The 12,895-nt window shown below is 42.0% G+C and overlaps 1 protein-coding gene across 2 annotated transcripts; it reads left to right on the forward strand.

The window, feature by feature from the left end:
* Positions 1-2,982: 2,982 nt before the first annotated feature.
* Positions 2,983-12,491, forward strand: ZNF211 (zinc finger 211). 2 transcript variants are annotated; one of them, XM_024979444.2, is made up of 4 exons: positions 2,983-3,334; positions 3,640-3,678; positions 4,492-4,618; positions 8,585-12,491. In XM_024979444.2, the coding sequence occupies exons 2-4, from the start codon at positions 3,646-3,648 to the stop codon at positions 10,033-10,035; spliced, it is 1,611 nt and encodes a 536-aa protein (XP_024835212.1). In that variant the 5' UTR covers positions 2,983-3,334; positions 3,640-3,645; the 3' UTR covers positions 10,036-12,491. The 2 variants fall into 2 exon arrangements, with proteins under 2 accessions (XP_024835212.1, XP_015313956.2); XM_015458470.3 differs by having other exon boundaries at positions 2,983-3,225.
* The last annotated feature ends 404 nt before the right edge of the window (positions 12,492-12,895 follow it).

Genomic DNA, 12,895 nt, shown 5'->3' on the forward strand with positions numbered 1-12,895 from the left:
ATCAGTCTGGTTTCAGTGTTGACCATCTGGTGATGTCCATGTGTAGAGTCTTCTCTTGTGTTGTTGGAAGAGGGTGTTTGCTATGACCAGTGCATTTTCTTGGCTAAACTCTGTTAGTCTTTGCCCTAACTTCTATAAGCTATAGTAAAATATGCTAACTTTACAACATTCCTTAAATCTTTAACTTCTAACTGTTTTAATTATTTCTAAGCCCTAAATTCAGACTTCCCTGGTGGCTCAGATGGTTAAGCATCTGTCTACAATGTGGGGGACCCGGGTTCAATCCAAACTCCTTTGCCATAAACATTCTCCTCACAAATAGGCTTCAAATAGCAGTCCCTCCCATGGCCTCAAGCTACGGCCTATATGCTCATCCTGGAGCACTCTTTTGTAAAAGCCCTTGAACAAATGTCAATGATTAACTTTATGAATTATTTTATGAGCCCAGCTGCAGAAGGCTTTGTGCCTTCTCATTCTCTTCTCAAGAACAATAAGCACCTTAATATTCCTTTTCAGTCAACTCAGTTGAGGAGAGGGAAAGACAAGTCAGAATTACAAGGCCTAACTCCTTAATCCTGGGTCTGTGCCTGTGGAATGAGGAGAGGGGGCTGAGGGCCGTGCCTCCATTTTGTCAGTAATGCCTAACGCGGCTCCTGACAAGGAAGCCTGTCATCTTCTCTCTTCTCAGTTATATTGTCTGAATTTCTCTCACTTTATCTTCATTAAAAACACCCTCATAGCCTACCTTCTAAAAACTTCAGGACACAGGCCCTGGTGAGTTTTAAAATGAAGAAGGTAAATTTCCTACTTCATAGACTCCTGAGGTCTATGTGATGGTGGTGTTTATAAGTGCACAACTGGTTTTGTTTTATTTTTGGCTGGGGAACATGTGTTAAGTGGAGTCTTTAATGAATTATTTGTAAAATTCTATCATTGCTGCAAGGCTGTAATCTTTGTCACATTCAGACCAAGGAAATAATCATATATTCAATTTGAGGGGATTATGGAATAAATGAGTAATTAGGGTGGTTAATCCATAATCAGGGTTCCCCATTTGGCTCAGCTGGTAAAGAATCTGCCTGCAGTGCAGAAGGTACTGGAGATGCAGATTTGATCCCTGGGTCAGGAAAATTCGCTGGAAAAGGAAATGGCAACCCATTCCAGTATTCTTGCCTGAAAAATTCCATGGACAGAGGAGCCTGGTGGGCTACAGTCCAAATGGTGGCGAAGAGTCAGAGGTGACTAAGCATATACAAAGTGTAATAAATCACATAAATGAATCATGAGCTGCAAATTTAAATAGCTGCACACAGCCTTCTCACTTAATCTGTAACCCACACATGTCCCTCTAATAGATTCTTTTTTTAAGTTATGTTCTCTTTTTATTGTTGTCATTCAGTTGCTAAGTTGTGTCTGACTCTTCGTGACCCCATGGACTGAAGCACTCCAGGCATCCCTGTCCTTCAGTATCTCCCACAGATTACTCAAACTCATGTCTATTCAGCGATGTCGTTCAACCATCTCATCCTTTGTTGCTCCCTTCTCCTTTTGTTTTCATTCTTTCCTAGCATCAGGGTCTTTTCCAATGAGTCGGCTCTTCGCATCAGGTGGCCAAAGTGTTGGAGCTTCAGCTTCAGCATCAGTCCTTCCAATGAATATTCAGGGTTGATTTCCTTTAGGATTGACTCGTTTGATCTCCTTGCAGTCGAAGGGACTCTCAAGAGTCTTCTCCAACACCAGAGTTCGAAAGCATCAATTCTTAGGCATTCAGCTTTCTTTATGCTTCAACTCTCACATCCATACATGACTACTGGAAAACTATAGCTTTAACTGTATGGACCTTTGTTGGCAAAGTGATTTCTCTGCTTTTTAATACACTGTCTAAGTTTGTCATAGCTTTTCTTCCAAGGAGCAAACGTCTTTTATTTATTTTGGGGTGTGCTGGGTCTTCGCTGCTGCCCAGGCCTTTCTCTAATTGCATCAAGGGAGCTGGGGTACTCTTCATAGCAGTGCAGGGGCTTCTCATTGCAGCGGTTTTTCCTGTTGCTGCGCACCAGCTCTAGGGCGCTCAGGCTTCAGTAGTTGCAGCGAGTGCACTCAATCCTGGGCTCTAGAGCAGAGACTCAATAGCTGTAGCGCACAGGGTTAGTTGCTTTTCCAACATGTGGGATCTTCCTGAACCACAGATTGAACCGATGTGTCCTGCATTGACAGGAGGATTTTTTTTACCACTGAACCATCTGGGAAGCCCTCTCTAATAGATTTTTAACAGAAAATAGCTTATGTGGCATTTCGTACATGACTGTTAACTCTTTATTACAAAAAAATTATGTGCCTGTGTAAAACAGTGTTATGTTTTTCAGCTATAATAGTTGAATGTTTTATGGATCAGAAGGTGTTTCTCAGAGTTCTGCACATTGACTAATAAGAAGGAGAAGCCCGGGTCCCACGATGTCCACCTTCCTCAGAGGCATCCGGTAGGCCTTCTCTATCCTGTCTGCTATGGTCCAGGTGATTTTTTTTTCCCCCCTTTGAAGTCCCAGCCAAAACTCATTAAAGCTCACAAAAATGATTTAAACTCCTCAGTCTGCATGCATTTCAAGGACTCTTGTATCTACCATTGTATGTTCACTAGAGGCGACCCCATGGAATCTGAATTATCTAAGCACTTAAAGAGATCACTATCGATCTCATTAAGGCTTTCGAAATGCACTTCGGTCTCTGCAGAAATTGGCCTTCGCCCCTTTAAGAGGAAGCGAAGCCTATCCCCGACCTAGAAAAACAGGGCGGTCTGCTCTCAGCCGCCCAGGAGATTGCTTGATGCCTTTCCAGGGGAGATTCAAGCAAACACGCCCCTCCAGCCAGCCTGTGTGGCAGCGGGAACTCCATTACCCAGAAAGCCACGCGTTGAGAGGCAGCTAAGATTATCCAATGAGCGCCCAGAGTTTCAGCATTTCTGGGACATGGTGAGGCGGGACTTCCGGTGTCTTCGTTGCGGTCTTTTCGGTTGTTACCTGGGTCCTAAGGCCGAGTGTGTAGACTCGGGCTTGAAGTAACAGAAGGCGCGAGAAGAGGCTTTTACCCAGTGACTGGAGGCGGTTCTAAAGTCGGGCACGTCGCCGCCTGCGGGGCGGCCTGGAGACGCTGCTGCCGGGTCAGTCCGGGCCAGGATTTACCAGGCCCAGCGGCTTCGTTGCGGCGGTTGCCCTGAGCGACCTGCTTCAGGTAAACGCTGCCCTTCGGGCCCGCATCGCTCTCGACCCACCGGACACTAAAGCTCAGAGTGTGGGAAGCATCCTCACGTGCCCGCAGCCCCGGCCCCGGGATACAGGCGGTGAGGCGGTCGTGTGTGGGGCCCTGTGTCTGACGGACAGTGTGATGGCGCATGGGAGAGGGTGACAGGCTGAGGGACCCCCAGGTGCAGAGGCTTGAAGGTCCGACTGAGGCGGGAGGACCGGGAACCCGGGAGCCCATTTGATGTCTGCAGGGAACAGGACACACAGCTGCTGAAAGTCAGTACAGAGGTTAGACGCTCGGCCCCAGGTACTTGGTTCGGGTGCCGCCAGGTGTGCAGTGGAGGCCTGAGCCCCTGGAAAATTGCTAGGATCACATCCCTCTAAGACCTTCCTCTTCCCACAGGTTTCCATGGCTGCAGAGATGCTTTTAGAACCTAATCGGGTAAGTGGAGGTTACCCTCATTGGTCGCAACACTGTGTTAGTCGCTCAGTCGTGTCCGACCCTTTGCGACCCCATGGACTGTAGCCCGACAGGCTCCTCTGTCCATGGAATTCTCCAGGCAGGAATATCGAAATGGGTTGCCATTCCGTTCTCCGGGGGATCTTCCCGACCCGGGGATCGAAACCAGATCTTCCGCATCAGAGGCAGATTCTTTACTGTCTGAGCCACCAGGAAAGCCCTCAAATTTTCTCCAAATTTGGGTTGTCATGAAACTTGTCACCTGGCATTTTCCCAGCCCTTGGGTATGGAGATCTTGGGAAATCCTAGCTCAGGGTCCTGAGTCCAGTTTAAGTGTTATATGAAAGGGTTCCCATTTCAGGCCACCAATAGAAGGAGATGTGGAAGCTTGTCACAAAAACAGGAAGTGCTTGGAGGTAAGACTAAGCTGGTTCAGGGAATTGCAGGTCTTCCTTCCTGGCAAAATAAACTGGCTGTGGGGAGCAGCAGTCAGACCTGGAATGACTGTCTGTGAAGTTGAGCATCTTTTCTGAAGGCAGTGGGAGGTGTGGATCAGATGAGGGAGGTGATTTCTTCTGGGTCTTTACAGGCTCCACTGGTTGCAGAGTGGACAGCAGCATGAACAGAGCAGTTAGTGGGAGAGTGAGGAGAGAGCAGGCAGCTATGGCACCAAGGTCGGGAATCTCTTCTGAGCTCTTAGGAGGAAGATGGAGATGGCGTAGCTGTGCGAGGAGGTGGCTTGTGGGTCTTCAGGAGAGAGGCAGTTGATGGTCTCATCTGTCTGTGTCCTGGCAGGGCAGTGTGACCTTTGAGGATGTGGCTGTGTACTTCTCCTGGGAGGAATGGGCTCTCCTTGATGAGGCTCAGAGATGCCTGTACCACGATGTGATGCTGGAGAACTTTGCACTTACATCCTCACTGGGTAAGCTCTTCTACCTGCCCCTGTGCCCTGGGCCAAGCTCTGCTTCTCTTTTCTCCAGGGGCAGGTGTGTCCCTGGTTGCCTGGATTTGTGCTGTGTTTACAAGGGCTGGGCTGAGTGCTCGCCTCCTTCTCATCCGTGTCACCACAGCACCTACTGCCCCAAAGCCTCCCAGGGAAGAGTTTGGTATCACTGTTGTTTTGTCAGCCTAAAGGACCCCCATGTCTTGCCGTCTGCCTCGCTGGGTGACTCTCCAGCACCATAGCACCCTAGTATAACACCCTTCATTCCTATAGCTCACATTTGTTTCTGACTGTGTTGGAAGTGTAGTCACTTACATAGTCACTGTTTACACAAATGTAAGTACCTCTTACAGATCCTTTGGTTAGGTGTTTTTTTGTTTTTTTTTTTACTTTATTTTTGTTGTTGCAAAATATACAAAACATTTGCCTAATGGACTAAATGGCATTTAGTCCCTTCTCATTGTGCAGCCATCACAGTCCTGCATCCATAGAATTTTTTCATCATCCAACTGAAACTCCATACCCATTAATCACTAACTTCTTCCATCCATTGACAGCCACCATTCTACTTTCTGTATCTATGAATTTGACTGAGTGTTTCACGTAGGTAGAATCAGACAGTAGTTCTCCTTTGATGTTGGCTTACTTAGCATAATATGGTAGAGGTTTGTCAATGTTGTAGCATGTGTCAGAATTTCTTTCGTTTTTATGACTAAATAATATTGTATGTACAGATTTTTGTTTACTCAGTATTCCATCAGTGGACAGTTGGGTGCTTCTGCCTTTTGTTTCTCGTGAATCATGGTGTTATGGCATAGGTGTGCAGATTTCTTTAGTGTCCTTGCTTCAATTCTTTTAGGTATACACATACCCACAACAAGAATTTCTGTATCTGTGATGGTTTTTTTTTTCTAATTTTTTGAAAAATCACCATAGTGTTTTCCATAGCAGCTGCACAAAGGTACCAATTTCTCCTCTTCTTGCATACACTTCTTTTTTCTTTTTTTGAGTAATAATCATTATTAGTTTGAAGTGGTATCTCATTGTGTTTTGATTTGCATTTTTCTAATGACTAATGATGTTGAGCATCTTTTCATGGGCTTATTGTTTACTTATCTTCTTTGGAGAAATGTCTCTTCAAAAAGTCTTTTGAGAATTTTTTAATCAAGTTGATTGATTTTTGTTGTTGAGTTTTAGGAATTCTCTCTTTGAGTGTTAACCCTTCATTGGGTATGTGATTTGCAAATATTTTCTCCCATTCTATGAGTTGCCTCGTTATGTTCATCGCATCGTTGATGAACCAAAATTTTTCATTTTGATGAAGTCCAGTTTGTTTTTCTTTTGTTGCTTGTGCTTTTGATGTCATATGTAAGAAATCATTGCTAAATGCAGTTGTCTTGAAGCTTTTCCATTATGTTTTCTTTTAAGAGTTTTGTGGTTGTCACCGTTAAGTTAGATCTTTGATCCATTTTGAATTAATTTATGTACCATGCAACTTCATTCTCATGCATGTGGATATTCAATTTTCCCGGCATCATGTGTTGAAAAGTCTGTTTTTCCTTTTCGAATGGTATTGGCCTTCTTTTTGAAAACTGTTTGAACTTATGTGAGCAAGCTTATTTTTTAGCTCTTTATTCTCTTTCATTGGTCTATATGTCTGCCTGGATTCCAGTATCACGCTGTTTTGATTACTGTAGCTTTACAGTGGTATTTGATATTTAAATGTGTGACTCCTCCAACTTTGTTCTTTTTTCAAGTTTGTTTTGGCTACTTCATGTCCCTTGAGATTCCATATGAATTTTAGGAAGAATTTTTCTATTACCACAGAAATTCTCACTGGATTTTTGATAGGATTGCATTGAACATGTAGATGTTGTGAATAGTTTGGTTTTTTTTTTTTTTTGGATAGTTTTGACATCTTCAATATTAAGTGTTCCAATCCATGAACATAGAAGTTTTTCCATTTATTGTCTGTAATTCTTTTAGCTATGTTTTGTAATTTTTAATGAACAAATCTTACCTCCTTGGTTAAATTTGGTAATTTATTCTTTTGACAAATACTTTTATTTGTGGAATTGTTTTCTTAGTTTCCTGTTGCTTGTTAGTGTATAGAAATATAACTGATTTTTTTTTCCATTTTATATTCTCTTTCTTTGCTAACTTAATTTATTCTAACAGTTTTGTGGTGGAATCTTTAAGATTTCATGAGATGTGGTGATTTCTTCCTTCTTTTCTCTTTTGGATGACTTTTGTCTTTCTTGCCTAATTGGTCTGTCTAGAATTTCTAATAGTACGTTGAATAGTAGTGTTGGAAGCTGGCATTTTCTTATTTGTGATCTTGGAAAAATAGTTTTCAGTCTTTTACTATTGAGTTTGATATTTGCTGTGGGTTTTTAATTTTTTGCTTCTGTTATGTTAGGCTAGTTTCCTTCTATTCATAGTTTCATAGTTGAGTATTTTCATCATAAAAGGGTGTTAAATTTTGCCAGATGTGTTTAGTACATTGACTGAGATGGTAACATTTTTTTCCTTTCTGTTAAAGTGATATATTACATTGATCAAACTTTGTATGTTGAGTCATCCTGGCATTCTAGACGTAACTCCCAGTTGTTTGTGGCATACCATCTTTTTATTGTGCTGCTGAATACAGTTTGCTAGTATTTTATTGATTAATTTTGCACTGATTATCATCAAATATATTCCCCTGTAGGTTTCTTTTAGTGTCTTTGCATGCTTTTTTTTTTTTAATGTCAGAGTAATAGTAAGAGCACCATATGACATAAAGCAATTTTGCATTACAAAGTGGTTACATCAGACTGATTCTACCACTGTAGTAGTTGTCTAGGTGGGAAAACACCTGGTTTTACTACTCTGCCATCTTCCTGCTTACTTACTCCTGCATCTTACTACTCTGCCATCTTTACTACTCTGACACTCTTTTGTTGTGTCCATAGGTACTATTTGTAATATTTGAAATACGCTTTCTGTGATCTGTTGTGTCCTGAGTTTTTTGGGCTAGTATTGGCTGCTGACTTGTCCTGTCCTTCCCTTTGGAGTTGTATCATCCAGCTCTCATACGATAGCTCAGCTGGGGCTAGGGGAAGAGTCTTTTGTGCTTCCCAGGATGCATATGATTCCACTCTCCACAAGATGGGCCCAGAGGGCACCTGACCCAGATGAATAGCAGATGGGAGAGGACATGACTTCAGGGCTTGGTTGAAGTTGTATCAAGAATCTCTCTTGTTTTACTTCTGTTTTGGTGCCATTGCCAGTGGCCAAGCTCACCTCCATCTTTCCTTCTCCATTTTTGACACTTTACTGACTTGTCATTTCTATTAGTCGTTTTTATTCTGACTCCAGCTGAGAGCTACTGTCTACCTCTCTGGACTGCTTACCTTACTCATTCCTCACACTGTTCCCTCCTCAGCGCTTTACCCCTTTGTAGTGTTCTGAAGTATGCACCTATATAAAAATCCTTAAACACCTGTTAACCTTTGTTCCAGTCAGATTTTTCTGGACCTGAAATAGACTTCTGCACAGCATCACATGTCATGAGCAGGTATAATCCTGCTAAAAGCTATCGACATGCCTTCCCTGGTGGTCCAGTGGTTAAGACTCTGTGCTTCCATTACAGGGGGCACTGATTCAATCCCTGCATCCCACATGCCAGGTGTCATGGCCCCAAAATAAGGCCATTGACAGAGAATGATCCGTAGCACGTGCCCTTCCCCTGGGCCTCTCTTTGTGTCCGGTGCCTATTGAGGCCTGTACCGTTCTGTGACCTTAGAGACTGAGTGGTGTACAGAAGTTGCTTTTTTAAGGTGACCCCAACTTCCTTTTCCTGAAAACAGTTTCATGGACTGATTCTTTGATGTATCAAGTTACTTTTGTGATGCCTTCTCAAAAAGGTTAATATGTACTTCATCATCACTTCTTTAATTTCAGGCTGTTGGCATGGAGCAGAAGATAAGGGAGCACCTTCTGAAAAAAGCATTTCTGTAGAAGGAGTGTCACAGATCAAGACTCTCAAGGCAGATTCATGTCCCCAGAAGGGCCAGCCCTTTGAGAAGTGTGGCCCAGTCTTGAGAGATAATTTTCACTTGCCTGAGCATCAGGAAGCACATCTTGAGCAGAAACCGTACACGTGTGGGAATCAATTCTATATTGCTGCCAACCTTCAGCAATACCAGGGACAACACATTAGAGAAATACCCATCAGAACTTCTGTGGACACAGCCTTGATTATAAAGAGCTGCAGAACCCATCTGTCAGGGGAATCCTTTTTCTCTGAGGGAATAAGGAAAGACGACTTAGCCAGCATGGGATTTTTCCATCAACCGGTCACTCACACTAATGAGAACTCAAACAACAGTAATGAGTGTGAGGCTGTCTTTCACAGTGGGGAAAGGCATCAGAACTGGGGAGAAGGCAAAAAAATCCTCAACTGCACAGACACACTTGTTGAGGACCAACGAGTCCTCACTAGAGAAGGGCTTTACGAGTGCAGCAAATGTGGAAAAACCTCTACCCGAAGGTGGAATCTCATTCAGCACCAGAAAGTCCACACTGGAGAAAGGCCTTATGAATGCCATGAATGTGGAAAATCCTTTACCCGAAGCAACAGCCTGAAGACCCACAGGAAAGTTCACACTGGAGAAAAACCTTATGAGTACAAAGAATGTGGAAAATCTTTTAGTCAAAGATCCAACCTTGTTCAACATCAGAAAGGTCACAGTGGAGAACGGCTTCATCAGTGTGGTGAATGTGGAAAATCCTTTAGCCGAAGCTCCACCCTCATTCATCACAGGAGACTTCATACAGGAGAAAGACCTTATGAGTGCAGTAAATGTGGGAAATCCTTTAAGCAAAGCTCTAGCCTCAGTTCACATCAGAAAATCCACACAGGAGAAAGGCCTTATGAGTGTAGGGAATGTGGAAAATCATTTAGCTGCAAATCTAACCTCATTATCCACCTGAGAGTTCACACTGGAGAGAGGCCTTACGAGTGTCAGGAATGTACAAAATCCTTTAGCTGCAAATCTAACCTCATTAACCACCTGAGAGTTCACTCTGGAGAAAGGCCTTATGATTGTGCAGAATGTGGACAATCTTTTACTCAAAGATCCATCCTCATTCAACATCAGAGAATTCATACTGGAGAGAGGCCTTATGAATGTCATGAATGTGGGAAATCTTTTAGCCGAAAATTTAGCCTCATTTACCACCGAAAAGGTCACACTGGAGAACGGCCTCATCAGAGAAAAGAACGTGGGAAATCTTTTAATTGCAAATCTAACCTCAATGAACACCAGAAAATTCACCCTGGAGAAAGATCTCATGAGTCTGGGGACAGTGGAAAATCCTTTAGCCAAAGTTCCAGCCTCATTCAGCATTAGAGAGTTCACAATGAAATATATCTTAAGAGTGCAGTGAATGTGGGCAGTCTGTTAGCTGCTAATATGGCCTCATTTAATACTAGAGACTTCACCCTAGTGAAAGGCCTTAGATGTGCCAGCAGATACAGTTACTTCTAGTATAATTACACTGGAGGAAAGAGGTTGTGAGGGAGCCATCTACCTGAATTAAAGCTCTTATATCAGAAAATCTTCAGTAGGGGCATTCCCCTAAAGTTCCAGGTATGTGAGAATGTCTTAGGAGTTGTGTTATAGTTTCTTACCTCCCAGGACCCTCACCAGCTTTATGTCACTGCCAGTTCTGTGGCAGAATTCCTTTTCATCTCTATCACCTGGCAGGTCCACAGTGTACAAAAATTACCTCCCAGCATGCTTAGGTAAGCTGACCTCTGTCCCATCCCCTTAGGGGATGGAAATAATGAGTAGTCTTAGCTCTTATGGCATCCTCTTTCCCTTCTCATTTCCACAGTAGGGTGTGAACCTCATTCAGTTTGGGCCCAGTGAACCCAGTCTGAATTCTTTTGGTGACTTGACAGAAAGGCCTGCACTTTCAGGGACATGTTAGTTTCTAGTGACACTTCAATTGGATTTTCTCAACCTCCAAGTGTGGAGGAACTGGAGGAACCAAGCTGGGAATTGCATGCCTCATGTTACTTTGCACTTTGCAATAATAAAGGCATTAATATTAAGCCCCTTTTGGTCTGGGGGTTCTATTCACTGTGTGAGGTGATCTGAAGACAGCTAGGCTCTACCAGCATTGAGGGTGGCACAGATTTCATGGGGGTCAGGTACACTGTTTGCTTCACATGTCAGTATGAATGAAAAATAGAGCTCTCTTTCTAGTTTTGGCACAATGTAAATACATTGTTAGCCAAAGTCTCCTAGGAAAGACTGCAGAGCTTTGGGTTCCTGATTTGTGGACTGTGTATTAGGGGTTTTTTTTGTTGTTGTTTTGTTTTTGTGGGCTCAGAAAACACCCTGGGAAGCCAGGAAGTTGTGACAACCTCTAGTACTTCTGGGAACATGAATTGTTATTCATAGTGAATATCACATAATGCTTAGCAGTTAACCTATGAAAGACCCACATCCCTGATCCCCAGAGTTCACTAGATAGTGCCACTGTAAGACTACAGGGCTGGGGGGAACCCTCTTGGTAAAGTACCCTGGAGCAGAGGACACTGCAGTGAAGTAGGTGGAGTGTGCCCTTTCTCCAGTTGTATCAACAGATGCGCCAGTGACTGTGCAGTATCAGTGTGCACAGATGCCCAGAAATTGCCAGCCTCCAGGCATGTGTGTCTTTTGTGGCTGAGGTCATTGTCAAAGAAAATAAGCTATTGGTTTTCTGGATTCCTATAGCCTCTCTGGGGTGTTCAGCCAAAGCCCCTTGCCACAGGCAGAGAAACAAACAGAGAGAGAAAGGAGAACCCTTAGTCCACAGTGTGGCTCTGTGACTAGCCAGCCTTCCTGTTAACTCAGGTGAGAAGGAATCTATTACTTATCAGTATTTGCTACCACTAAGGTAAGGCTGCCCCTCCAAGGTCATCAGGAAAGAGAGGCAATATAGGATGGCCAAGCCGGATTTTCTGGAGAGTGGGATATTTATATTTTGCCTTTGAACCATTTTATACATTTTTATTCTAGTCATCATGCAATATTCTGTGTCTATTTGAAGTATGCAATTTAAAGTTTACATGTAAACCAAGAAAACCTCATCATAATCACAATAATGTAAGTTATGGCCATCATTGATTTACCTTCCAATAGATTGTTTTGTGTGTTCTAGAATTATATATGATTTTATTCTTAAAGTGTTTACTTTTTTCTGATTTTATTCATGGTTCATAATTATTTTGAGATTCTTCAATTATTTATATAAAAATAGTTCATTCTTTTTATTGCTGAACTAAGTATCTTTTCTATACTTATTCCATTTGTTTATTCATTCATCTGGTTAAGGGAATTTGGGTTACTCCCAGTTTTGACTCTTCTAAGTAAAGCTGATAGAACAGTTTTGTGTAATTCTGTATGTATGTATTTTCACTTGTCTTGTGTTAATAACCCAGAGTGTAATACCTGAGTCAGAATAGGTGAATGTTTAACTTACAAAACAGCTAAATGGTGACCTTAAATCATTGTTTGCTTTTATATACCCACCAGGTTTATGTAAAATGCCTCCACATTTTTGCCAGTACTTGATACGGTCAGTCTTTTGAATTTACCCTTTTAGTAAGGAAACACTAATTTTAGTTACATCCCATAAGGATTCATGGTGTTGAACATTTTTTTTAATGTGTTTATTTGCCATCTGTATATCTTCTTGGTGAAATATCTGTTTATATCTATACTTGTTTTACTTTTTTTCCCCCTCATTTTACTTTTTTATGTTGTGATTATTTACCTTTTTATTAATAAATAATCAGCTCATTTTTGTTCCTTAATTTTTATGCATTCTGTACAATGTAATTACCACATACACCATATACTTTTATAAGTTTAATCTGCATTGTTTATATATTCTTAAGCCTAGGCTTTCAAAAACATAATTAAGTCTTGGTTTGTAGTGTTTGCCAATTTCCTTTATATAAATACTCTCACTTTAGCCAATATCAAACTGCCAACATGGTTTCACTGAACATGGAGTTGGGAAGAGTTGCTAGAAGTCCATGATTCTAACTCCAGGGACTACAATAATCTGTAGGACTCAGATAATAGTAAAACATAGTAAAATTATTAGGAAGTGACAAGTTTTGAATATTTGTTTCATAAAAGTATAATTGACTGAACATACACACTGCGTGTGTTTAAGGTGTATATTTTGATGTTTTGATACACACTTAAAACA

This window comes from Bos taurus, chromosome 18 (genome assembly GCF_002263795.3).
Source record: "Bos taurus isolate L1 Dominette 01449 registration number 42190680 breed Hereford chromosome 18, ARS-UCD2.0, whole genome shotgun sequence".
Classification (NCBI taxonomy): domain Eukaryota; kingdom Metazoa; phylum Chordata; class Mammalia; order Artiodactyla; family Bovidae; genus Bos; species Bos taurus.